The sequence below is a fragment of the Corvus kubaryi genome, unplaced genomic scaffold (genome assembly GCF_017639235.1).
Source record: "Corvus kubaryi isolate FWS band 111438036 unplaced genomic scaffold, C.kubaryi_AGA036_p1.0 37397, whole genome shotgun sequence".
NCBI lineage: Eukaryota > Metazoa > Chordata > Aves > Passeriformes > Corvidae > Corvus > Corvus kubaryi.
The window spans coordinates 12,678,123-12,704,771 of NW_024581136.1; the positions used below are offsets into that span (position 1 = coordinate 12,678,123).

Below are 26,649 nucleotides of genomic sequence, written 5' to 3' on the forward strand. Positions count from 1 at the left end.
TATGAGCTGCTTTTTTACCCAGAAGTTAAAATCCAAGGGGAGAATGTTGCTCTATGGCCACATCCTTCAGGCCTTGGTGGTGTGTGTGGTGGGGTAGTTTTACAGATGCCAAGAACAGAGTAGCAAAAAGAAAACAAATTAGGACACTTGATACTCTCCAAGGTGGAGTTCTGGCATGGTGCAGCATCCTTATGGGCTGATACGTGTTGTACTTTTTAAAGGAACATTTATTCCATTACTGAAGTGTAGGGTGGGCTTGATGCTTGCTTGTTGCTTCAGTCAAGATTTTTGTTTGGTTGGAAGACTAGAAATGCCTTTGAAAGCAATCTGGAATGTGGAATCATTGCTACCCATCTCTGAGCAATGTAAGCAGTAAGTACTTTATTTTGCTATGGCTAAAATAACTTGTGTGACTTCCCATCTGGCAGGGATGGATGGATGGATGGATGGATGGATGGATGGATGGATGGATGGATGGATGGATGTCATCTGGTGTTCCTGTATCAAACCCATAACTTCATTTAACAATAGTAAGCCTTTTAAAAGAAGATAATAGTTTGGCATTGCTTAAAGGTGTAAGTGATGGAACTCAAGTACATCCACCTCTGCTTTGGGCTGTTCTGAGATGCACTAAAATGGCTGGAGCCTGTTTACTCTGTAGGGAGAAGCGATGTTATCAATGCTGCAATTTTTAAGTTGCAATAATTGCAAAAATAAGCCAATAGGCAGTTCAGAAACTCTTCCTTGTGGACCTTGGAGTGCTCAGCACAATCCCCTCCTGCTAATTTCTTTGGCACTGTGTTCTTAACTTCCATTCAGTGAGTCATACAGCACAAGGCCTCTGTGAGCAGTGAAATCGATCTGTCATTGAGTCTATTCAGTCACTTGGCCTGTTTTAAAAGAAAAGGCAGCTGTAGCAATGAGATTCATCTACTACCACCCTGGGGGGTGTGGCACCCCTCCCCTGGGCTACACGTGCTCCCTTGGGAGCTCAGCACTACCAACAATTGCCCTTTTGGTAACAGAGATGTCTAATGTGTACAATACAGGCTCCAAGGTGCATCCATGGCTCTGCTGGGAGGTGGGTGAGACAGTGGCTCTGCCAGGGGCAGATGAGGATTGTTTCACATGTGCCTGCTTTTGGGGCAGGGAGGTGTTGCAAAAAAACTTTAAGATTAGCTCTGTCAGGGTTGACACAGGAAGAAGCAACTTAAATTAAACTTTTCCATTCCTGACCTGGATTCTTCATTCCAGGTACACCAGCTTTTGCCACAGAGCTCCAAGCATGAGGAAATGACAGTCTTCCAAGAGGTGATGTGGAAACATGGGAGAGTCTCACACCTCTTACAACTTCTGCTTACCTGAGGACTTCCCTTGATTTTTTAATTTTTTTTTTCAATTTAATGTCAGGTTCTTCACCCAGTCTAGCAGTGCTGCCCCAGTAATTGCTAGCAATGCCTGCAGGACTCTTTAATGCATGAGGAGGCTTATTTAGCTCAGCCTGCCTGCCTGCCTGAGGAGCTTGGCTCTGTTCCCTGTAGGATCTCTCTGGCTCCTTTTTGTACGGCAGGGGAGTCTAGCGCTGAGGGCTGATCTAGTCTCATGCCCTGTGCAGGCCCATGGTGTGGTGCTTCCTCTGCATTTGTTCCTTTTAATCCCAGATGGTGCAAGGCGGTTCTTGCCCTTCCTGTTGGTGGGTGTTCCCAAAGCTCCATCCACCCCAGCTTTGCTCTCAGCCACAACTCCAGGAACCTGCTGATGGAGATGGTTCCTTGGTGCCTGTTGGGTGCTGGCAAGGTGTGCAGAGGGGAAACCAGACAGCCTGAGACTGCTGTGGAACACAGGCAAGTCCTAGGGGTTGGGGCCACAGCGCTGATGACTGTAGCTAAGAGTATGCTGGGGTCTGGAGAGATAGAGGATGGGAAGAAACCACACAGCCAAGGGGTGCACAGTTGAAGAGGCCATGGTACGTGGAACAGAGGATGCTCATGAAGAGCAGAGGAGAGAGTCTGCTTGGTGAGGAAAAGGTCTGAGTACTGGGGATAGTTGTTGGATGGTGACAAGGGCTCTGGAGGGAAGCCACAGCTGGAGAGGAGCTGGGGTGGGTGGCTGTCCCTGTGTATGGCAGCCGTCGGAGACAGAGTATGGGGAGTTCAAAGGGGTCTGTACATGGGAGGATAGGGTAGAGACGGATATGCCTCATGTTTTGTAAGCTGTACTCAAGGGGCATGTAGCCATTTAAAGAGCATGGGGAAGGCTGGGAGGTGTGTGATAAAGGACCAGGGCTGCAGAGACGGAACGGGAGGCCTGGGGTGTCGGCAGAAGCAGCTTCAGTGGGTGTAAGGGGTTGTGAAAGCTGAATGGGGGTGGGAAGCCTGTGAGAGGTATATTCCCAGCTGGCACTGGGAATGTGGGTGCACGGGGAGTACCAGGCCTGGATAGGAGGACGTGGATGTAAAGTATAAATCCCAAAGTACCCACGGGCAATGGGGCTGGAGGTGTGCAGTCCCAGAAGTCACGCACGCACATGGGGCACAGCAGCAGTAGGGGTGGATGGGTGTGCAGGGGGATCACTTCCAAAGGATGGGGGGGTCTCCTATCGTTGCGGGATCTGCCTTGGGGGCAGGGTGCGGGCCAGCATCGTGGCGGGATCTGGGCCCACGCTCCTGGTCCACGGCGGGTGGCGGGTGGCGGGTGCGGGGTCGGTCCCGCTCCGCGCCGCGGCCCCGCGGGGCGCCGGTTCCGGTTCCGGCGGGGCCGGGACGGCGGGCGGGGCGGGGCCGGCCGAGGCCGAGCCTGCGCCGTGCAGCCGGGCGGCGCTGGGACCCGGAGAACAAGGGGCGCGGGGGGACCGGGCGTGCAGAGGCCGCAGCCGGGCCGGGGCGCGGGCGGGGGCCGGGCCGGGTCTGGGGGTCCGGGCCGGGGCGGAGGAGGCGGCGGAGGCGGAGGCCTGGCGGCCGGGCAGGGGCGCCATGGCGGCGGCCGAGACGAAGATCATTTACCACCTGGACGAGCAGGAGACGCCGTACCTGGTGAAGCTGCCGATCCCGGCCGAGCGCGTCACCCTCGGCGACTTCAAGGGCCTCCTCAACCGCCCCAACTACAAGTTCTACTTCAAGTCCATGGACGACGACTTTGGGTGAGCGCGGGCCCGGGCCCGGTCCCCCGGGGCCACGCGTGGAGCCCGAGCCCCGTGGGCCTACCCGGGGAGCAGTGGGGGGCGGCTGGGGAGCACCCGCCCCGCACGGGGCTGGGGCCGGGGCCGGCTGCCCCCTCGGCCCGCGGAGCGCCCCCGGGACGGCGGGCCCGGGACCCCCGGGGTGGGGAGGTGCCCCACTCGTACCCGGCCCGGGGAGGGGGACCCGCATCCATCCTCCATCCCCATAGCCTTGCGTTGGAGAGGATGGGAATGCTGACCCGTTTGGGTTCTGTGTGGGGGAACACACCCTCCACGCACCCCCAGGACCTTACTTGGGGGAGGCTGGTGGTGATACCCCCCCGTGCACATTCTCAGGGGTTCGTTGTCCCTGGGTGCTGCCTCCGGGAACAGCCCCATATCCTCAGATCCCTCATCAGCTCTGGGGAAGCTGCCCCATGCTACCTCTTCGATGAGGGAGCCTCCTTCTTTAGGTGCCAGAGGCACCTTGGTGGAGACCATCACCCCCTGGAGGAGACCATCATCCCCATCTGAGGGTCACCCCCTCCCCGTGCTCAGGATGTTTGGCCAACACGTCGCCTGAGGTGGTATCTCCCATGCAGCCCACAGTGGGGTGTCTAGGGTGGCATTCCCAGGTTGTATCCTACTCAGGACTGTCATTCTCCACCAGAAGGGCCTGGGCATCTCCCACTGTACCTGCCTGGTGAGAGTGCCCCTTGCTCCCTCTGCCAAAAGGGTGTGGAGGTAGTGCCACCTCCATCAGCCCTTTCCAAGAAATGGATTTGGGGACGGTTTTGTTCTCCTACCATCCATTTTGGGAAGGGTCATCCATTTTGGCAGCTTTGTCCTCCGCATCTCATTTTTGGGAAGAATGGGTAGAGAGGACCGGGTTTCTCCTCCCCTGCCTTCATGGAGAAGGAGTGAGAGCTCTCCGTGTGCTGCCCGTCTCTGAGCAAGGGGTGTGTGCAAGACCCACCGTACCCACGTACATGTCCCATCCTCAAAGTGAGATGTTCCATGCTCGATCTCTGGGATGGATCTGTATGGAAGAGGGGTGCAGCCCTGCCTGATATCCCATCTCCTGCTGGGCATCTCTCTTGCAACACTGGTGTTTCCATCACTTCTTTTGTGATGACCTTTGGTTCCTCCCATCATGGTTGGTTCTTTGGAGGTGTTTTCTGTTCCTTGTTTGGCTGTTGTACTCACTGATCATCTGGGGAGCCCCTGCTGTCTCCTACCTGCGTAAAGTTGGTTACTGTTCTGGGGAGCAAGTACCATGTGAATCCAGCTCCCTGTAAGACCCGTTGTCCTCACTGTTTTGTCCAGATTTCCTACATCTGACTCTCCTTTAGCCTTTTTGAGGATCCCTGTTTCCATCTTGGGACCCTCTTGGTTTCCACAACATGTGACCCTTTACCATTCCTAGGACTTTGGTATTTGAAGGAGTTGCGTGATCCTTCCCTCTCTGAAGATTTAGTGTTTACAGTAGGTCTTGTGTATGGAGCTGGGATTGCAAAGTGTTTTCAGTTTCCCAGTGTCTTCTCACTGCACCAAATACTTCTTTAGGCTGTGATTTTGGCTTGTACCCCATGTTGAACAGGGCTGGGCCCGTTTGGGGCTTGGATGAGATCTGTGTGGCTGTCTCAGCAGGGGGTGCTCTCCCCTCCTCAGCCAAATTATCCCAGTGCCCAGGTTCCCGTTAGTTTGGGAGATGCCAGCTTTCAGATGAGGCTTGAAATTTGGAGTGGCTCCTTTGACCACAGTCTGGGACGCTTTGCCTCCCTAAATTCCTCCTGACCCAGTGGAGAGCTTTAGTCCATTTTGTCCTGGCAAATAGAAGTCTCCAGCCCTCGTTTTCCATCAATTTCCTCAGCAATATCAGTTGTCTGTGGATCATTTCCTGTCCCTCAGCTGTTGAGTAGCATTGGGTGCTATGAAACAGCTGCCTCTCCCTGTCTCAGAGGGGACCTTGTTCATTGGTGGGAGAAGTGAATTCTCCATACATGCTGTTTGTAAACAAATGCTTTGGGATCCTTTGAAATGTTGTTCTTGAAGTGAATTCAAACTTGTCTTGAATGAAACATTGCCATGTGGGTGGGAGAGTGTGTAACTATAAACAAAGTTTAGTAATAAATAGCAGCATCTCACATTGGGAAGAGGGGTCTGGTGGCAGTGAAGTTTTGTGCTGTGCCTTTTCATCCTCCTCTATCTCTTTAAGGTTCTACAAGAGGCGGTAGATGATAGATTAACAAAACTCACCAATAAAGCGGTATAGGGAGTTGGTGTAGGTGATAGCAGGGAGAGGGGAAAATCACTCAGGAAGACACTGCAAGTTCAGTTGTGTCAGAAATGCATGGGATGAGATTTTTGTTGTGACCAGTTCAGCTAATTTGTTTGGGAAGCATAAACCTCTCTGAAAGGGAACGTGCAGCTGAGAGAGGGTTGGGGGCTCTGTGTGGGCAGCCCGTTCCTTGGAGGAGTCCTGGGCAGTAAGTTGTGCAGTTGGAGCAGCATGTGCCTGGGGTGTGACAGAGAGAGCAAGCCTCTCATAGGGTCACCATGGATGCTTCATCAGGAAAGCTGTCTCTGCTCCTTTCCAGAGAGCTGAAGAATGTGCTAGTGGTTGGCTGGAACACGGTGGGAACAGCCAGAGCAGTCCAGCTGCAGCCTTGTCTCTGGGCAGCCCTGAAGCCCCAGGCAGCACACAAAATAGAATCATAGAATTATTTTGGTTTAAAAAGACCTTTAAGATCATCAAGTCCAGCTGAAAAATTTCATGATCCCTGGTAATTGATGTCCATGAGAAAGCAAGCCATTGGCCTGCAGGGAGAATCAGAGACAGAAGGGCAGGAGGCACCTTGGCTGCTTGACTGTAAATGCATGGGCAATTAGTGAAAACTAGAAGGTTAACAATGGTGGCATTCAGAAGCTGTGTGAGGGGGAAGAGCATTTCTCTCTCACGAATATATTCCTCTCAGCCCCTTCTCTCTGGGAATTCCCTCAGGATGCCTTCTGCCTGGCTTGTGCTGGGTTGGTGTCTGTCAGCTGGGCAGTGTCCAGGAGTAGGACCCAGGTTAAAGCCCCTCAATGAGAGATGAAGTGGATGGCCTTAAGGCAGCTGATCACTGAGGAGGAGGCCTGCGGGTCCCATGGTTCTGCTTTGGACCTTCTGCAGGATCCCTGTGGCATAAACCAAACTTTTTCTCTCATCTATTATTAGGAACAAAGGCATCTCACCTTCCAGGGCCAGCTGGAGCAGGATGTCCAATGTTTCCTCTCACCTCTATTGCCTAGCCTGAATCTGTTTCTCCCTCTTCCTCCTTTTTTCCAGGCTGTGGATCTCCAGTCTGGTATTCCCTTCAGCTCACCCCATCCCCAAGGCAGTATTACAGCCTCAGTCTTGGTGTGTGGGATTTTTCATTCTTTTGTTTATCTTGTTAATATTTGTTTGCTCTGAGAATCTGAGTTGTGATGGAGCAGCTTCAGTGTTTACATCTCCTTGGAAATGTGAACTGAGGCTCCTGTGGGTGGCTGTGGAGTTGTCAAGCTGACAGGAGTGTGTGCTCAGCTCCAAATTAAGACCCCAGAGTGGTGTCACTTCTGGGTGGGAAGGAGGAGAAATGAGAATTCATGCACCTGGTCCTGGGAAGAGGAGTTGTGAGCAGCAGGAAGGCTGCAGGGTTTTGTTCCTGATGCATTGGCCTACAGCTGTACGTAACAGGGTGCAGATATCTGTGCCCTTGTTGGCTTTGTGTGTTGCTAATCCCAGAAGTGGAGGCACAGGAAGATCAGCTGATGGATGGAGTGTGGCAGTGCACAGGTGTGGTAGACTCTTCTTGGACCTGAGACACTTGGTGTGGATGTGTCTCACCATGAAGTGTGGAGCTACCCTTGGCCTGCTAACATTGTGCTCATTAGAGAAGGAAGGTTTTTTTCCTGCAGCTTGGATCTTTTCATTCAGTGTTTCACAGGTAAGAGCTGTGTGCTGGTCAGCAGGAGAGCACCTTAGATCAGTGCAGTGCTGTGACCACTTGTGAGATCCATGTTCTCCATCAGACCACTCCCGGGTTTTTCAAAGGATTTTGAGCAGACTTCTTAATTTCTGTTTTTTTGTTCCTAATGCATAAAATAGATTTTCCAGCTGTGCCTTGTCTTGTCCACTTTACACTGGGAACTTCTTGGGCAAACATTTGTGTGGATCTTAGCATGACAGAGCTCTCAGTTCCTTAGAGGTGCTGCAAGAATAGGACTGTAAATTCTTCTGGCCACCTGTGCAGTTGGGAAGGGCACAAGCATGCTGATGGTCTGTAGTTTGTAGTTTGCTGGGACATGAGCTTCAGTCATGTGTAAAGTGTTGTCTCCTACCCAAGTCCCTCATGAGAAATGTACCTGGGCAGCGTGGCCTTCTTACCAGCCAGGTATTGTGTATGTTTGCCTCAGCTGAACTACGGATTTGTCTTTTCATCTGGTACAACTTCTATGAATGTTCTTGTATCAGCTGAATTGTGGTTTCTTTTGATTCATTTTTTGTTTCTAATTGATACTGATCATTTTCTATCGATCAAAATGTGTTCCCACAGGGGCATGCTAAAGTTTAAGCTAAACTTTTCGAAGTAGTTTAATGAGTGCAGTTTGTATGTCCAGGTAAACCCTTAGCACCTGGCCTGAAGTTCTGCCTTGTCTTTCCATAAAGTGTGCCTGAAAGTTTGAATTTCTTTTGCCTGTAAAGAAATCACTTTGGTGATCATTTCACTTACCTTCACTCGGCCACCTCCCCTCTTCTACACTGGAGAGCAGAAAGGCCCCATTCTCCTGCAAGGGGACCACTCCTCCCCATCCTACTGATTCTGCTGGGAGGACACCAGTGGTCTGAGGTACAGTGGTGGGATGGTACTGTTCCTCCTACCACTGCTGGTTTCTCCCTCTTGCGGGTCTCCATTCCAATTTTAGTTTCAGAGCTGTGGTGAGTGATTCCTTGGTCTCAGCTGTGAAGTGAAAATTGGTATCCAACTAATCACTGGCCCAGTATCTTATCCAGACCTGCTTAATTATCACCTGCTCTCCAAAGCTGGGTACGAGGCAGTGATTAGGACAACGCTCTGGAGGCAGAACAAAGCGGGTGCTGCTGGAATTCCCAGTGTAGGGGTCAGATGCCATTGGTATTTGGCGGCCTCATCTCTGCACATGTGCACGAGGAAACGCATTGATGCTCTCTGAAAGGCCGAGTGATTTATTTTTATTGCAGGGTCTTTTTGAAATTGATGCCAGCAGTGACTGTCCTTCTGGCTGGAAATGCTGGGAGCTGGGGAAGGGATCCTAAACTTAATAAGCAGTGTCAGTGTCTAAGCAGTGGTGAGCACTGGCATGGTGCCCCTGCCTTTCCTGCCAGCTCTTTGTAGCATGAGTTGGGGGAGTTGTTTTATTTTGATTTTGGGAAATTTTAAAAATTTATTTTTAATTGGAAACTTTTGCTGTCTGCTGAAGACCTTTGCCTGTCTCATGCCCCTCGTGGAGACTGCTTCCATGTCAGCATAAATTTCTTGCTGGGAGAGGTTGGCAAGAAGTCTGTGAGTGAAAGGACCTACAAAACTCCCTTGCATGCTCACGTCCTTTGTGGTGGTCTAAGTGACAGCATTGGCCCTACTGGAAGGTGGCCATCACTTTCTTCCAAAAGTTTGTGGTCAGTCCCTGTCTTTTCCATGTGAAGGGCAGCACTTTACACGAGAGGCCACATCTGTTGTGCTCCAGACGATGTGTTTCTGTGCCTGCTGTGAGGTGAGCTGCCCTGGTTAGCAAGGGCCCACCAGCAGTTATTTCAGACATTTTGCATGTAGGTTACTGCAGCCTGTGCCTCTGTCTCCTGAGCTGCTGAGGATTTGGCAGAGAGCTGCTAACCACCGTCTGCATTTGTGGTGGGGAGTTCCTGTAATGCTGCCCGTGCTAGGGGTGGCCCATGGACACTGGAGCTGATTCTGGCTGGAGCTGCAGCTGGAGGCTGTTTCCAAGTGTTGTGGTGGTGGGGGCTACAGCAGTGCCAGGGCTGAGGTGAAGATGGAGATGGTTAGTTAACAGTGTTCCCTGCTTCCCTGGATTGTATTGTCTGCGCCTGGCCGTGTGTGTCCTGCTGTTCAGACCCAGCTATTACTGACTCTGTAGGTGTCCAGCTTTCTCAGTTGTGGTTGGAGCTGTGCTCTGAAGGCCACATTGGATGGCAGTCACAGCCTGGTTTCTTTGCCCAGGGGTGGCGTTCGGAAAGCCAAGTTAGCCAAATCAGGCTGCAGACCAATTTCCCTAAGGCCTTGTCTGTACTATGCAAACAATGAAGCTTTACAACAGCTATTGAACTAGTTTGCAGCCAGAGCTGGTCAGAATTTTTTTTTGACTGAATGTATTTTCTCCCAAAATGTGGCGTTATGTTGAAGCCAGCATTTTTCTTGGAGAGGCATTGTTTTCAGTTATGTGTTTGATGGGAATGTTTCTTAATTTTAAGCCTCTTTTGTGATTTCTGAAAAAAAGAAAAAAGGTCAAGAAACCTTTACTCAGCCATGAGAATGCAGCTGTTTTAGTGCAGTTCAGTGTTTTGAAATCATGTGGAGGACTCTGGTCCTCCAAATTCCAGCACAGAACAAAAACCTACCTCGATGTCTCAGAAATTGCTGCAAAGTAAATCCGTGTGCCCTGACTGTGGTACAGCTGTGCTCCAGCATGGCTCAGTCTTGGAGGTCAAGGCAAAATGCCATAAAAAATGTCTCATAAACCACCATAATTTGGGTCACGACCTGAGTGTTTTTTGTTGTTATGGGATGATAGTGGTGGCCCCACTGCTCAGTTTTCTGGTTCTTGCTGAAATACATCTTTTTTCTAAAGTGAACTCTAGAATTTCATCTAGATTTTGGCCGTTCCCAAATCCCAGACATTGGCTCACCTGCAGGGTGGGTACTGGGTCTTCCGGGTGGTAGTGTGAGCAGTGATGCTCCTTCCTATGTGGCTGCAGTGAGAGCAGGATGTTGCTGGGGAGGCAGCGTTTCATAATGGACTCTGAGAAGGAAGTTGCTGGTGTGCAGGAGTGGAGGTAGATGGTCCATGAGCCCAAGGTTGATGTGCTTGGAGGACTGAGCTTTCAGTAAGTCCCTCTTCTCCATCATGCTCCTGGCCTCTTTCTCCTGTGATTTTTCCCTCCTGGTCTCCCTGCAGGCCTGAACTCTCGAAGGTGGAGGCAGCTACCCATCACAATGCATGTGGGGATGCCCAGGAAAGAAGGGTCTGTGAATATAAGCAAAGAAAATCTGGTTTCCCCTGAGCTTTTCTGCTGCACAGATGGGTTTGGCTTCGATCCTCTGTCAGGGGTGGGCATCAGGCCCTTCATCTAGACTTGAGAGCTGTATGTGTAGAGGTGTAGGGAGCATACTTGAAATTCCTGAAGTCCTTTTTGAGCTCAGTGTACTTAAAGGGGTGGGAAGCCTCTTCCATGTCTGCATGGCAGTTGCTGAACTGTTCTGAGCTGAGGGTACCTGCTGTAATGAATTGCTACTCCTCCACCCTTGACTGCATCCAAACAGATAGAACAATGTTGTGGTTTAAGATATTTGATCTGTGTAAAAGCCCATGAAGAGGATCTGGGCTTGCAGAACACAGCAGAGACTGAGTCTGCCGGAAATTGCCTTCATGTTGCACCAGCTTTGCATCATGCTGCACATCTGATGAGGCAGCAGTCAGGGCTGTGTGTTTTTGGTGTTTCTATTGATTTCCTCCTCTCTCCATCCCTTGTTTGTTATTCAGAGCCTGCCCTTCTGACCTGTGCTGGATGGATGGTTGTTTTCCAGAAGGGAGATGTGGCACCACGTGGCTGTGTTACTGTTTGTCCCACTGGTGCTGGCTTGTTAGGCAACAGCTGGCAAGTTAAGTAAAACTTAATCCTGCTGGTGGCTGCCGTTGGAAATTTTTGGACCAAAGCCTTTTGTAAAGGCTTTTTGGAAGGCGTTTCAATAAGGTACAAATAGGGGAATTAGTCTAATCTCTGTGACTTTGTCTGCTTTGTCCATGTGCTTATCTGTGTAATGCCATGGTGGCCTTAGGAGAGAGTGTGAGCTTTTGGGCTGTGAATATCACTGTCTCCGAGGTCTGCATTAACTTGCAGAGTTGAAGCATTAGTGTTTCCCTGAGCCCCAAAGCTCTTGGTTTCACTTGTTTCCATTGATGTGTTGTTACTACTGTAGCACTAACATTAAACCCATCCAGGAATGGGCTGGAACTCTGGAAGCTTTGGCAGGCAGAGATGCCTGGTGCTGACCTTCCTGTGCCATGTAATTCTGTATCGCAGCGGAGGGTTGGGACTGTTGTAGTTGTATCAGTTATTTATTAAAGGTGACATGCCAGAGGTGTTGTTTTTCCAGTCACAGCTCGCTATGGAAGGCAGCAGAAGCAGCATTTGGGTACCCTACTCCACTAAATCCTTTGTGGTGATTATCCCCTCACTGGGGTATCTGTCCTTGTGTCTTGTTGGCTAAAATTTGCTATGATGTTAGAGCTGGAGGAAAAGAGCATGCAATGTGAGCAGTGACTGAGTTGCTGTAGTGGGAGTCTGTCCTTCTGGTCCTGGCTGTAGACAGAACCTGAAGTGGGAAAGGCTTCCTCACATGACTTGGAGCAAAGCTCTGTTTCTGGGAGAGCTGTCACTGGCTGCCGTGTGGGAAGGTCTTTCCTCTGCTGGTTTTTGACCTGCTCCTAGGCTTTGGAGAGGAATTTATTTGCTATGTGGCCCCTCTGATTGCTGGCAGCTGTCTCTGTGATAGGCTGGGAATCCTAGGTCTGGGTAACAGAGTTTGTGGGCTTTTCCTTGTTTGCTGGTGGCTGCAGGCTGGTTCTGGGGACGCCAAGAGTCTGCCACAGGGGTCTGTGTTTCAGGAGCTTTGGCTCTGCATGGATTATTATAACAGGGAAGCTGGTGTTAGCACAGTAACCTGCCCTCACCTGGGCTTCAACTCTTTCCCTCAGCATTACTCTGACCCACCTACTCGTGGTCTTTTCGTGTCTCATGATCTGCAAGCAAATAGGTTGTCCCCTCTACACTGCATTGTGCTGTGCTGCTGTTGTTGACAGCCAGCAGTGTCAGCAGCGGGTGACAACTTTGGGGTGGCCTGATGCCGTCAGGGCAGGGAGAAAGTTCCTGCAGTGCCGATGGCTGTTGCCTGGCTGGCCCCAGGGCGCAGCAGCTTCTCAAACTGAAGCTTTTTCCAGAAGCTGTCATGGATATGCAAACTCCATACTTGTGTTTGCATACAGCTAACCAGCTGTCCCAGTTCATTCAGCCCTGCCTAGCTCAACCAGTATCTTAGTGCCATTCACACAGAGACTTGCCTGTGGGCCCAGCTGGGGCTGGGCCATACTGGAAGTCCATACAGGGCCTCAATGCATGAAGTCTTGCTATTGTACTGTGTTCATTTGAGTTTTCTTACTGGTTTTTGTGGCTCTGAGAGGGGTAGATTTTCATCGTTCTGGGTGTGGAGCTGACTCCCTTATGGCAAACCTACCTTAGACCTAGAGCTGGTAAATGCACCTTTAGGTCCTGAAGGGGGTCCTGTGAGGTCGATTTTTCTTCTAGATTAAAAATGTGTTGTTTCAGCTGGGGCCAAAAGTTTAAACTTGGGAAAACTCTTTAAGACTATTCCTTGTCTAGGCATCCTGAAAGTGTCAGGGGACTTTGAGGATGTCAGCATCTGCATCAGTTTAGGGTGAACTCCAGGTTTCCTTGGGGCAGTTCCAAATTAACACAGAGGTGTGTAACATCTCTGCTAGTGTGCATGGTGTTGGAGCTGGATGTGACTCAGCTGTCCCATGTAGAAGGGTTTGTAGTCAGGCCTGGGAGTTCACAGTGTCAAAGAAAAGCAGCAGTTGGATCTGGTGCTATAGTGATCCAAGACACTGTCCTCTTCTAAGCTGAGGGGAAACTTACCCTTTTGTTGAAAAGGAAGATGATTCCTGGTGTAGAGGTGAGTCCTGGTAAGACCTCATGGGAACTATGAAGATTTTTAATTTACAGTGATGTATTGGGTCCTCCTGTATGGCTTTCACCTGCTTTCTGGACCTCTAGTCGAGTAAGTTGTGTGCCAGCCCATGCTTGGTTTGGTTAGGACTGGAGCACCTTTCTTGTCTCTTTCTTCCAGCAGTTGAACAGTATTTGCTGACTGCAGGGCAAGCCTGGCTGGCCTGGTAAAGGATGCTTGATAGGTTACTTGTTGTATTCAAGGGTTTGGCCCTATGTCTTGAATGGAGTTTGGTGAATAAGACTGGTGTTAATGAAATTGATGAAGTATATAAAAGGCTACTAAAATGTGCTCTATTTGCTGGTTTTTTATACAGGGAATTTTTTGTACCATCCCCTGCATGACACCATCAAAAGCAGATGAGGAAGAAAAAGAATGTGTGTCCCTGGCCTAGCAATGGTCAGAAATGCTTCTTATGAGTGTTCAGACCCCTCATGTTTTCTTCTGCCTCCTGCATTTTAGGACCAGAGGGATGTAGTATCACTGTTTACCCATTTTTCAGAGTGCTGCAATAGCTTGGGATCAGGGACAGAGTTCTGTCTTTGCCACCATGCAGCTGTTGTAACACTGAAAGACTCTTCTTTGCGTGAGTCCTTTTCATTGTCTTTGGCAAATGTTTTGTGGTGAAACTTAGTTGTGAGCTTTATTAACTGCCTGTTGGTTTTATGGGGGTTCTCTGTATGTCTTGCAGACCCAGTTAGCAAAGCTGTTGCTGATGGCAGCCCAGCTGGATGTGCAGAGTAGGTGCAGCTATCTACAGCCTGTCATGCTTCAAGACCCCTTCCCATTGGGTAGGAGGTTAAGCCAGTTTCCTGGGGAGACTCTTGCAAAATTGTTTGTGCAAGGAGAGAGCAATGTGAACTGGTCAGTGTCTTGAGGACAAGACGCATGTGGAGGCTGCTTTGTCATCTCCTTGTGGAGATCTGTCATTAAATTAAATTAATTATTGACACGATGGGAGGAAATGAACCTTGCTTCTCTTCCCCACAGACATCTGCCTTGGTCTGTGTGGTTGCAGACCTGCTCTGGAGGTATCTGGCTGGCAGAAAGGTCCTAGAGCATAGGGCTGGTGCTGGGCAGGGCTGCTGTGCTGGCAGCCCGTGACGAGGGGGTGCTGGTGAGCAGACCGCTCTGTGCTTCCCCAGGTGTGGAAGTCCAGGCTTTCAGACTTTGTTTCCCACCCTCCCCCTCTTCCCAATTTCCCCCTCTTCTCCTCTCCTTGCTCTCCCGCTGAGTTGATGCTTTTCCAGGAATGAGCTGTACTGCTGGCCCAGCACATTCCACAGCAGCAGCGCTTTCTTGGCAGGAGCCTCGCTTGCTGTTAGAAAAAGCAGGACTGACTTGGTGTCCCTCAGCTGAGGGCCAGAAAAGGAAGGCCTGGTCCTGCATTCCTCATGGTGCATGCAGAGCCTTCACAGGCGTCATGGCCTTCTCCCTTGGTTGTGGTGTATGTGCAAACATCACACTGTCCCCCCAGCAGCCCTTGGGGCTCTTTACAGTTCCTCACAGTTGTCTTAACCAGTGTGAGGTCCCTGGACATTGCAGAGGAGGCTGTTGCTCTTCTAGCCAGCCTGGAAGGGGGGGAGTGACTTCTCACTCATGGGGACTTGCAAGGAGCTCCCTGTGGGGCCCAAACACCTCATTCACAAGCTTCTTGATAAGCTGGTGTTGTGTCCTTTGCGTTTTTTTACCAGCAGTAGCCAGAAAAACCCTCCTCCTCTGCACTTTTTTCACCTCTCTCCTTTTCTCTCGGTTGGCAGGAGCTGCTGTTTTGCAGCTCTGCCTTGTGGGCTCTTCCTGCTGTCTGTGTCCAGATGGAGCGAAGTGTCACAGCAGACCAAGCCTCCTTCCTCCGGTGTGCTTGCTGTCTCACAACATTAGTGTGAACCACAGCAACCACATCAGGATTTTACCCTGTCTCATACACGTCTCTGGCTGAGGCCTCTTTGGGCCTGTTTCCTCTCCCATCCTGAATACAAGCCCAGCTTTTGGCCACTGTTATTGTACCTGTGGAATTGTTTCCATTCCCTGAAGGTCATTTCTGCAGATGTTTAACCTCAAATCTTTTTTTTCTCACAGTGGGTCCCTGCACTTGTCTTGTATCTTTGTGTTGGGCTGTGGAAGCTTTTAGTTATTGAAGAGCTGAAATTGAGCTAGCAGGGTGAAGAGCCTGACTGGGCTTCTGCTGGAAGTTCCCGTTTGTCCTGATTTCCAATTCAAAGAGACTGAAAGTGTCACTGAACCTTCGGGGGCCTGCAGAATGCTTCCTTTGATGATGTCTGTAAATGTCCTTCCGGAGTTTGGAAGCATCTCTTGGGCAGGGCAGGATTAATTAGTGTAGAGGTGCCTCCTGCAGTCTCCGTGCAGCTTCCTGCTGCCGGTCGGTCGGTGGAGGACAGGCCTGTCGGGCTTGTTTGCAGAGCAGGGCTGCAGCCAGATGGTCACTCTGGGATCAAGGCGGGAGGGGCCGCCGGGGCTCTGGGCTCCCCGTGAAATCAGTCTGTAGCTTTGCTTTGATAAGTGCTGCTCCTGGGCAGGCCTCTGAGGCTGGGTGGCTCCTTCCTAAATGCCATTCCTTTTCCAGTCTGTGGGCTAGGCGAACAGGAGGTTTGATCTTTGTCATCTCCCACCGAGTGATGCCTGTAGGACTGAGCACAGGTCCAGCTGGAGCCAAGCATAACCCAGACTTAGGGGCTCTGCTTGTCCTGGTGTTTGTCCAGTGGAGTGATTGCAGATTTGTTGATGAGGGGTTCTCAGGGAAAACAGTTGGCATCTTGGATGTCTGTTCAGCCCTTACCTGACTGACCATGGGGAGCAAGCACAGCAAGCTGGGGGTGGTGCATGGGGAGGCTGTGGGGCAGCAGAAGTGAGCATGGTTGAGGGAGGCTGTGGGCCCATAGCAGGGGGATTGGGACTAAATGGTCTTTAAGGTCATTTTCAACCCAAACCATTCTCTGAAAACGAAAGAGCCTGCTCATGAGGAGTGCAGGTAGTAGCTTGAAATGGAATGACCTTTGAGGAGTCCTTGTGATGCTCCCTGGACTTTTTAGGAGGGCAGGGGTGGCCTTTCCAGCTCAAATGCAGAGGTGTGTTATTGCTGTGGTAGTAAGACAGCTGCTAACAGCTGATTTGTGCTTCTTGATTCTTAAAAAGCACACCAGGTAAAGACAGTGCTGCAAAGGAGCTCATGTTCACACGGGGTGCAGGGACAGACAGGAGGACAGCAGCTCCTCTGGGGAGGAAGGTTTGACAGAACTAAACCAGATTTACAGATCTGTGTCTCCCTTTTTACCCCATGCTGCAGCATAGAGGAGCAGTGCAGAATACCCTGTCTGGGGGCTTGGAAGGGAAATCAAATGGGAGAGTGACAGTCTATTTATGCTCAGAGAGCCCTTCTCACCCCAGTGTCATGCAATTTGTACTCCTCCTCTTTGCACAGGAGGTGAAAATACTGTGAGGGAGACCCAAAGAGTGCCTCGGCTTACAGAGACAGACAGCTCAAATCCTCTAATCCTATTTGATGCATCCTGTTTGCCTGCAAAGCCCAAGGTCTCGCCAATACACGTATGATCCCTGCCATGTGTATTCTTTGGTTGGGCCTGTAGCCCTTGGGTGAATTATATCCCCGTGGGAAGCACATGTATCATGTCTGGGCTTAGTCTAACAGGCACGTATTTCCCATCTGAAATCCCAGCTTTCCTAGAGAATTGCTTTGTCCAGTTTTCTCTTCTGGTGAAATGGCTGCAGAGCTCATCCCTGTGGCTTCAGCATTATCTTGCAGAAGAGATGAGGATTTTGCTCTAGAGCCAGGAGCTGCTCATATTTGGGTAGTAAAACATGAAGGTGCTTCCTTTTGCTATGCAGCATTATTAATCTATACAATCATTTGGAAGCAAGACATCCCTGCCCTAAGGGGACTGTACTACAGGTCTTGAAAATGAGATCACATTTCTAGTGTGTAAATCCCTGAAGCTTGTGCTATTGGATAGAAGTGTCTCCTGATGTTTTTTGCTTGGTTGGGTTTTTTTTCTTCCTTTGTGAGCTGTAGGAGATGGGGGCTGTTAAGGTTACAGGAATGACCAACCTAATTGTGCACTTCTGGAATGTTGTAACAGAAGATAGTTTATAATTGAATTTCTGGGCTTTGCACTGTTGGAAAGAATGTTGCTGTTCTGTAAAGGTCTTTCCTCTTAATAATTGAACTAAACAGAGGAGGTCTTACTTTTTTGCATCTGCTCTACTAACTTTGTATCTTTTTAGTGTGAAATTGTCACTGCTCAGTTGTCTTCTCAATCTTTGCACATCCCCTACTTTTCATCCTGGCCATCAAGCTGTCCAACCTGCTTGAGAGGTCCCCATCCCTACCTCCCTTCTTGGTACTGACCCCTCTGATGCCAGATTCAGCTTTTGTGTTTGCCACCACATCTGTGATTTCTTCTCTTTGAGTATTTTCCCCGCTGCAAGCCCTTAGATAGGCAAGTTGGGGGACTGCCAGAGACAAGCAGTAATTGCTGCTGAGCTCCAGCCTCCCTCCAAATCTGGGGTTCAAATCCTGTGGAAGCCTTTGTCTGTGCCTCTTGGATTTCTTCTTTCACTGGGCTTGTATTACTCCATCTGAGTTCTTTGCAGGGACCTTGCTGTGGCTAGTGGTTGCTGCTCAGGAGAGACCAGAGCTGGCTGAAGCTAGAAACTCGCTTGTATCTGCAGCCTCAGCCAGGCTGGAGGCCACCGAGGGGAAACGAGGAGGCTGGAGCACAGCAGCTGCGCTGGTGATGTGTGCGCAGCCGGGGTCTGACACGGCACAGCCGTCTCCGCAGCTTGGGGTTTATGGCCGCCTTTCTCTCCTGTGCACACTCTCTTGTTCCCCACCTTCCCTTCATTCCTAGGACATGACTCTGTGATATAAAATACCCTCTAATTTCCTGAGCTGGGCTGGAACTCCCTGGAGAAGGCAGCGTCTGCCTGCCTGTCCCTCACCCGCCTCTGCATCCAGTGTTCCAGGCTGCCAGTTGCTCCTGCCGGCAAGGCAGCGGGAGGGAAACTGGGAGCGTGGCATCTTCCCAGGCTGTGGGGAGAGGGTCTGCCGGCTCCAGAGGAGGAGCTGGTGGGAGGGTAAGGATGGAGCCAGGGATGGAGCTGGGTTTCCTTTGCTTCCCTCCCTGCTGCCGGGGTTGTCCCTTCCCCTCCCCCAGCTGCATGGGAGCAGATGTGCTGCTTGTGTCAGCCCTGGCAGCCCCCTCCACACACCCCAGCCGGGCTCCTGCTCAGCCAGAGCCTCGTCCCCTCCTCCTCCTCCTCCTCCTCCTTCCCCCGTCTTGGCCCCGTGTCACTGGGGATGGCGGTGGAATCATCCGCCCACTCGGCCTGCCTCCCCTGTAACCCTCCCTCCTTCCTCCCTCCCGCAGGTCTCTTTGTTGGAAAATTCAAGGCAGATGAGTGCTGGGGAGCGCTGGGCCTGCGGGCCAGGCGCTGAGCTGCAGCTTGGCCTCAACATGTCTGCTGGCCCCAGGATGGGAAGGGGGCCGGTGAGTGGCCGGCTGCAGGGAGATTCTCTGGGCAGGGCAGCTACACCGAGGGTCCTGGACTTGCACTCGCCTGGGCAAGGCTCGGATTGCCTCCACATAAAAGGGTTTTTTCCTGGCAACCATTCTTAGCTGTGTTGTGCCCAGCCCCCAGCAGGACATGGGAACGTTCAAAACCTGACAATAAACTCAAAGCAGTCCCTCTGAAATCAGCCTTGGGCAGATGTTTTCCGTGGGCTCTGGTGGCTCCAGCCAAAAGGAAAGGCTTGGTGAGAACCGAGAGGGCCTCAACTCCTCCTGGGTCTGCTCTTTCAGGATTCCCGGGTTCAGACCCCATCAGGTGGGGGCTGTTCCCAGCACATTCACGGGATGCTTTTCCCTGCCAGCACATCCGCGGGGCAGTTTCATCTCATGGCTGCCTCCCCGTGCAAGCGCGGAGCAGAAACGTGGCACTGCTCACAGCTCCCCCAGAGGCTGCTCGCTCAGTGGCTTCTGACGTGTGAACCTGCGGTCGTGTCCGTGCGAGAAGTGTGACTGGAAGAGTGGTGAGAGGTGGGAGGAGGAAGGCTGCAGCTCGGGCTGAGGCTGGACAGGAGTGGAGGAGGAAGGCTGCAGTTCAGGCTGAGGCTGGAAAGGAATGCAGGGCACGAATAGCTGGGATGGTGTGAGGGGTGACAGATGTGAGCAGCGCTGCAGAGATACTCCTGCTCGGCATGTGCCTGACTCCAGCACTATCAGTTTTTGCTCTGTAGAGTCTAAATATATAATCCATTGTGCTCTGGCATCTGGGTGATAAATAGTGATAAATAACGTGTGGCTGGGGAAGGAGGGAGAAAACTGCTCCGGGGTGGAGCTGACCCCTGGGATGTCTGGGGCAGCCACAGGGTAATAAGAGTGAGGAGGGACCAGCTCTCAGGACAGAGGGAGCTTGTTCTTCATCAGGCATTGCAGCTGAGGCTGAATGGGCGGGTCTTGGGGTTGGTTTCCTCTGTCCCCACTGAAAGTGGAATAGTTGACTTGTGCTGAGAGGTTGGTCACCTTGACCGAGCAAATGTATCACCCTGTCCTTTCACCCACAGGCAGGGCTCTGTGTCCCTGATCAGGCAGCATGTAGCACTGAACATTGGCTCTGCCTGAAGTTCTCTCTAGGAATTGGATGCAGTCCAGGCTGCTGGCGACAGTATGAATGGTTGCTAGTGCAGCCAGGGCAGGGTTTGTGTGTGCGCGCACTTGGAAGTGAGAAGACGACAACTTGCCTGCATTGGAAAGGGCTGGTGTGGGCACCAAAGAGGGTGGGTCCCAGGGGGACTGCCTGTGTTTGGCATTCATCTGGGCTGCAGGGGCTTTGGGCAGAGGCTGGCACAGAACATGCTGAAGAAGCGTTAAGCTAGCAGGGTTTTAATCCATCATCACTGCTCCTTTCCTGCTTTTCCTGCTTCTCCATCTGTGCAAGAGGAATTAACACACATCCTGGGAGTGGATTAGACTGCTCAAACCGTGACCTCCTCATCTGTGCCTTCTGGGGATGGGTAGCCTTTGTGCAGTCCCTTTGCTGGCTCTCCAGTTTTGTCAGGGATGGTGAGTGCCAGCTGCCAGCAAAGGGCTGTCGACGTGCTACCTTTCACCCTCTGGGACAGCCCTTTGCTGAGCGTGTGTGACACCAGCGCAACCAGTGGGGCTGGCAGGGTGGAGCGAGCCTGCTCCTCGGGTTTAGGCTTCCAGTTCATTTGCCTTTTGCTGATGCCTTGTGAGTGTTGGCAAGCCTTGCGTCCTGTTTTTGGGGGCGGTTGGGGCAGCTGTTGGCACACCAGGGAGCACAGCCAGGAGCCCAGAGTACCTGTTTCTCCAAACTCCAGTGTGCTGCGACTTGATAGCACTCTGGGCCAATGGGTCACAGCTCCGTGTCCCACCTTTGCATCCTCTTCGATTCTCCGTGAGTTGGGGGACTGGCTTGGGGACCCTTCAGAGCTGTTGATAGGATTCCACTTCTGAGTAGTGTTAGATACTTATAATCTACTTACTTTTAATACATAATTTCTCTTGGTTTCACATTCTTTACTTTGTTCTGTTTATGTTGGATTCCCCCCTCCCCCCCATAATTTAATCACTATTTAGTTACTATGTATTTTAAGCTCAGTATGTGTCAAGCTACTTTAGATATAGCTTAGAAGGGGGAACATAGTATCACAAACTAATTTTAATATATCTTTGTATTAAATAAGAGTGCTTAAAATGTTGTCATTAAGTAGAAAAGGAAATTAGCTTGTTAAAGCCTATTTTGGTATTTGATTTATCAAAGATAGTAACTGAATCTTCTGAATTCACAAGTTGTTTTGATTGCAGATTCTCTGTGGAAAAAGTATTTAGGGGTCCAGTGATATTTAAAATAAAAAAAAAATAAACTTACTTTCCAAGGAAAACTGATTTTTTTTTTTTTTTTTACTCTTGTGGAAAAAACAAAGTTAGTGTTTCACTGTGAAGGCTGATAATAATGTAGCTGTTTGTGTAATGCAGGGACATGACATTATGGCACAACTGCAAAGCTTGAAGTGATGTTGAAATATTATGTACGTAATTAAAAAGCAACAGTATCATTTGGTAGGCAGCATGTTTAATGTATTTCACTTTCATCTATTAGAAATCTCTGGCATAGTTTGTGATTCTTTCAGATCATTATAAAGAGGCTTAAATTATGTATTTCTTTAGAATTAAGCAAACTGGTGGAAATATGTCTGCTGGAAATACAGTACAGCAGAAACAGTCTGGGAGGTTGCTGGAGTGTGTGGAAGAACTTCCTGATACAGCAGGTGAGGGAGCCAGCTGGGGAAGGCACCCACTGGACCTGTTGTTAGTGAACAGAGAAGAACTGGTGGATGATGTGATGGCTGGAGGCCACCTTGTGCACACCAATCACAACATGACAAGAGTTTTTGATTCTCAGAGAAGTAAGGAGGGGGATCAGCAGAACTGCCACCTCGGACTTGCAGAGGGCAGACTTTGGCCTGATTAGGGACTTGGTTGATAGAGTCACTTGAGAGGCAGTTCTGAAGGGCAAAGCAGCCCAGGAAGGCTGGACATTCTTCAAGAAGGAAAACCAAAAGATGCAGGAGCAGGCTGTCCCTATGTGCTGAAAGACAAGCCAGTGGGGAAGAAGACTGGCCTGGCTGAGCAGGGAGCTTTGGCTCAAATCAGGAGAAAAAAAGAGTATTTTACCTTTGGAAAAAGGGGGAGGCAACTCAGGAGTGCTACAAGGATCTTGTGAGGGCATGCAGGGAGAGCTAGAAGGGCCAAAGCCCAACTAGAACTTACCTGGCTACTCCTGTAAAAGACAATTAAAATGTTTTTACAAATAATATCAGCAACAAAAGGAGGGCTAAGGAGAATGTCCATCCTTTATTGGCTGTGGGGGGAAATAGTGACAAAGGATGAGGAAATGGCTGGGGTACTTAATGTCTTCTTTGCCTCTGTGTTTAATAGCAAGATCAGCTATTCTCAGGATGTCCAGCCCCCTGAGCTGGTAGACAGGGACAGGGAGCAGAATGAAGCCCATGTCATCCAAGAGGAAATGATCAGAAACCTGCAATGCCACTTAGACATACAAAAGTCTGTGGGGTCAGATGGGATCCACCCAAGGATACTGAGGGAGCTGGTGGAAGTGCTCACTGAGTCACTCTGTCATTTACCAGCAGTCGTGGTCAACCAGGGAAGTCCCAGGTGATTGGAAGTTGGCAAATACGATGCCCATCTACAAGAAGGGTGAGGAAGAGAAACCAGGGAACTACAGGCCTGTCAGCCTGACCTCAGAGCCGGGGAAGGTCATGGGGCAGATTATCTAGAGTGCCATCATGGGACATGTACAGAACAGCCAGGCAATCAGACCCACCTAGCATGGGTTTAGGAAAGGCAGGTCCTGCTTGACCAACCTGATCTCCTGTGACAAGGTGGCACGATTAGTGGATGAAGGAAAGGCTGTGGATGTTATCTACCTGGACTTCAGTAAAGCCTTTGACACTACTTCCCACAGTATTCTCCAGGAGAAACTGGCTGCTCCTGGCTTGGACAAGTGCACAGTTCCCTGGGTAGAAAACTGGGGGGGTGGGCCCAGGGAGTTGTGGGGAGTGGAGCTACATCCGTTGGCTGCTCACAGTGCTGTTCCCCAGGGCTCAGTACTGGGGCCAGTCCTGTTTAATATCTTTATCAATGATCTGGTCATGGGGATCGAGGGCACACTCAGTTCACAGATGACTAAGTTAGGTAGGAGTGTTGATGTGCTGGAGGGTAGGAAGGCTCTGCAGAGAGATCTGGACAGTCTGGATCAACGGGTCAAGGCCAGCTGTATGAGGCTTGACAAAGCCAAGTGCTGGATCCTGCACAACCTGGGTCACAACAACCCCACACAGCTCTGCAGGCTGGGGGAAGGCAGCCTGGAAAGCTGCCTGGTGGGGAAGGACCTTGGGATGCTGGTTGACAGTGGCTGACCACGAGCCCACGTGTGCTCAGGTGGCCAAGAAAGTCAGTGGCATCCTGCCTTGTGTCAGCAATAGTGTGGCCATCAGGACCAGGGCAGTGACTGTCCCCTGTACTTGGGACTGGTGAGGTCACACCTCAAAGCCTGTGTTCAGTTTTGGGCCCCTCACTGCAAGACAGACATTGAGGTGCTGGAGCATGTCCAGGAAAGGGCAACAGAACTGGGGAAGGGTCTGGAGCACAAGTCCTGTGAGAAGCAGCTGAAGGAGCTGGTGGTGTCTAGCCTGGAGAAAAGGAGACTCAGGGGACCTTCTCACTCTTTACAACTCCCTGAAAGGAGGTTGGAGCCAGGTGGGGATTGGTCTCTTCTCCCAAATAGGAAGCAACAGGACAAGAGGAAACGGCCTCAAGTTGTGCCAGAGGAGGTTTAGATAGAACATTAGGAACATTTCTTCACCAAAAGGGTTGTCAAGCACTGGAACAGGCTGCCCAGGGGAGTGGTGGAGTCACCATCCCTGGAGGTATTTAAAAGTCATGTAGATGTGGCACTTGGGGACATGGATTGGTGGTGGCCTTGGCAGTGCTGGGGTAATGGTTGGACTTAATGATCTTAAAGGTCTTTTCCAACTTAAATGATTCTATGATTCTATTATATACAACTGAATTTTGATTTTACTGATTAGAATGTGAACTGGAGGATGAAACAGATCCATGCACATAGAAAGGCTGTTCTGCCTTTGGCTTCTCTCCAGGCTGCCAGTCATGGCTGTGGGCAAAGCAACCTGTGGCCTGGCAGCAGGAGGGAGCTGCTAGTCCTCTCCTGGTCCATCCCCAAGCCTGGGTTGCCTGTTGTTGTGTGCAAGTACCCATCTGGGAAAGTCTCCTTTTCCTTTGAAGTCCTGAACCCAGCTCTGACTGCCTCCTCTCCCCTCTGCAGGGTGGTGAAAGAAGAGATCTCGGATGACAATGCCAAGCTTCCCTGCTTCAACGGCCGGGTGGTGTCATGGGTAAGCAAGCCCCTTGCTTCGGTATCTCTCAGCCTGTTTGTACCCTCTCTGAAAAACACCGTTCGGTTGTGTAGTGCCAAGTAAGGCACAGGGACTGCTCCGTACCGTTGGTGTGCTGGCTGCTCACAAAGCTGATGAGCTGGATCCCCACACTCCAGTCCCTCAGCTGGAGAGGGGGCTCTGTGATGCTGGGTCCCCTGTACCGGGGACGATGTGGGATACCTGTATGAAGAGCTCACGGTAACTGATGCCTGGCAGAGATCGTGGTTGTGGCCTGTCCACAGCATAACCCCTGTGCCCCTATGGCAGGGTCAGCTTTCCAAGGAAAGTCCTGCTCCAGTGACTGGCGCAAAGGGCTTAAGTGACTTTAGTGCTGGTGAAGCGGACTGGATTTGACTGCCCTGAAGACTAAAGGTACTGCCTGGGCAGCTGCAGGACAAGCTTTTCCCTCAGTACCATGCCATGCACATGCTCTGCTCCCTGCCTGCATGCTTCCCTCTGTCCTCACAGGGACCCTCCGTTAGTGGGGGGAAAGTCTCCACAGCCCATCATCCAGTTTTCCCTCTTCTGAGCTGCAGTTTGTTCTGATGGGGGTGTGGATCTACACCAAGAGCAGAGCAAATATTCAAGTGCCTTTTTCCAGAGGCCCCTAAACAGACTCTAAAACAGTAAAAATCCTCAGCAAATCAGGCTAGGTCAGACCTAATTCTGCTTCTATCCCTACACCAAACAGTGACAGGGGTGGGCAGGTGCCCCACTGCTGACACGGCTGCCCCTGAGATTCCAGCCAGGGGAGCTGGGTGCAGTCTGGAGCAGGGAGGAAAGGCTGTGCTGGGCTCCCACACAAAGAGCCGGGGCCGGACGCTTGCCGTCCTCCCTCTAGCGGTTATCCAGGCCCTTCGGAAAACAGCCTGTGTCCGGCTCTTGGCCATCACACATTCCTCTGCATCCATCCCGTTGCTGCTGCATCTGCCCCAAGATGTCTTCCCACCTCGCCCTTTCCAGCTGCTTTTTGCTTTCACCTACCCTATGGGGAGTCCCAGAGTCTCTAAACCCATTCCAGTGCTCCTTTTTCACCTGTGTGCTTTTCCTTGTGATCCATGCATCCATGCAGCTGCTGGCTCTCCTTGTAGGGGCTCTCTGGTTGTTCAGTGTGAGTGCCACAGATCTGATGTGGGTCTGTCTGGTGTGACCACCGTGCTGTTGCTCTGCTGGGCTGGATCCTTGCAGGGAACTTGTGCCCAGAGTGAGCATCACTACCAACTCTTGTGCATGAAGGGTAAAGGCAGTCCCAGAGGCCTTTGTGCACCTGATGATCCCTTTTTCTACCTCTGCTGAGAGTCTCCTAGTCCATGGGTGGTTTGGGGGCTGAGAGGGGAGCACATTGCTGCTTCTGACAGACAGGCTGGGATGTAGCTATTTTAGGAATTCAGTACTAATTTTAGCGTCAGGGAAGGACGGGGGCTTGAATCCAAGTGAGTATTTCCTGGCAGTGTAAAGAGGCAGGAAAAGTGCAGGATGGTTATCAAAACCTTCCTGGAAGGAAATCCCACTCTTGGGAGTGTTAGAGGAAGATAGCATCAATCCTGCCTGCTTGGAAACACCCCCTCAGCTCTCCTCACTGCTGTTTGACAGCTGCCTGTGGCTAGTTCCCTCTGCCCAAATCTATTTGCTTGATGTTGCCTTGAGATTTTCAAGCATAGAGTGTTACATGACTTTTCCCTAGGCAATGCTGGCCACTTCCAGCATCTCTTCTATCCTGTGCTCCCGGGCAGTGGCTGCCAGAGCAGGGATGTGGCCCTCAGGGAGGGGGATGTGTCCTGGGAAGACAAGTCACCAGGAAGGTGCCAGGAGCAGAGCCAGGCATGTGTGTGGGGCTTGCTGGAGGGATAGAAGCTGACCTGAGCATGAGACAAGAGCTGGTTAGACAGTTGTGAGAGCAGGAGCCGTTGGGCTTGTCCTGGGGCTTGTGGGACAGGCTCTGCAGCTTTCGACACCTGAGGCTGCTCTCTGCCCTGTCTGCTGCCTTGGCTCCGGCTTTTTCAAGGCTGCTCCGTCTTCCTTGTCCCAGCTGCATCCCTGTCTCTGTTACCAATGTCTCTGGCAGTACATGTCTCTTATCTTCTACTCTGATCTGTGGGGACCATTTCCACCTTACCAGGGCTTCCCCAGCTCCTGAAGGTGGGCAGGGCACAACTCTTTCATCAGTGATGCGGGGAAGCATTCAAGACCTGTATAAATGGGCTGTGCCTCCAGCATATGAGTTGGCATCTGCTTCTGGCTCCATGCAGTGTGGTTCCCTCACCAGCAAGCAGTAGTGCTGCCTCTGCATTTACACTGGGTATTATGGTTTGCACAGCAGCTATCAGCTTCTTTCCAGCCTATGTTTCATGTTTCTTCTGTTCTGAGCAACAGTGGGCATCCCTAACCTCTGTTAGATCCTTTCTGGGCCC

General features: G+C 51.1%; 1 protein-coding gene across 3 annotated transcripts in view; it reads left to right on the forward strand.

The window, feature by feature from the left end:
- Positions 1 to 2,917: 2,917 nt before the first annotated feature.
- DVL3 (dishevelled segment polarity protein 3) overlaps positions 2,918 to 26,649 on the forward strand; it is a 33,481-nt gene continuing 9,749 nt past the window's right edge. For 2 of the 3 annotated variants that reach the window (XM_042042610.1, XM_042042611.1), the window contains exons 1-2: positions 2,918 to 3,139; positions 24,127 to 24,196. In XM_042042610.1, coding sequence (XP_041898544.1) covers positions 2,973 to 3,139; positions 24,127 to 24,196 — 237 coding nt within the window. In that variant the 5' untranslated portion in view covers positions 2,918 to 2,972. Of the gene's footprint in view, positions 3,140 to 20,513; positions 20,656 to 24,126; positions 24,197 to 26,649 lie in introns of those variants that run through there. The other variant, XM_042042612.1, reaches the window with a different exon arrangement.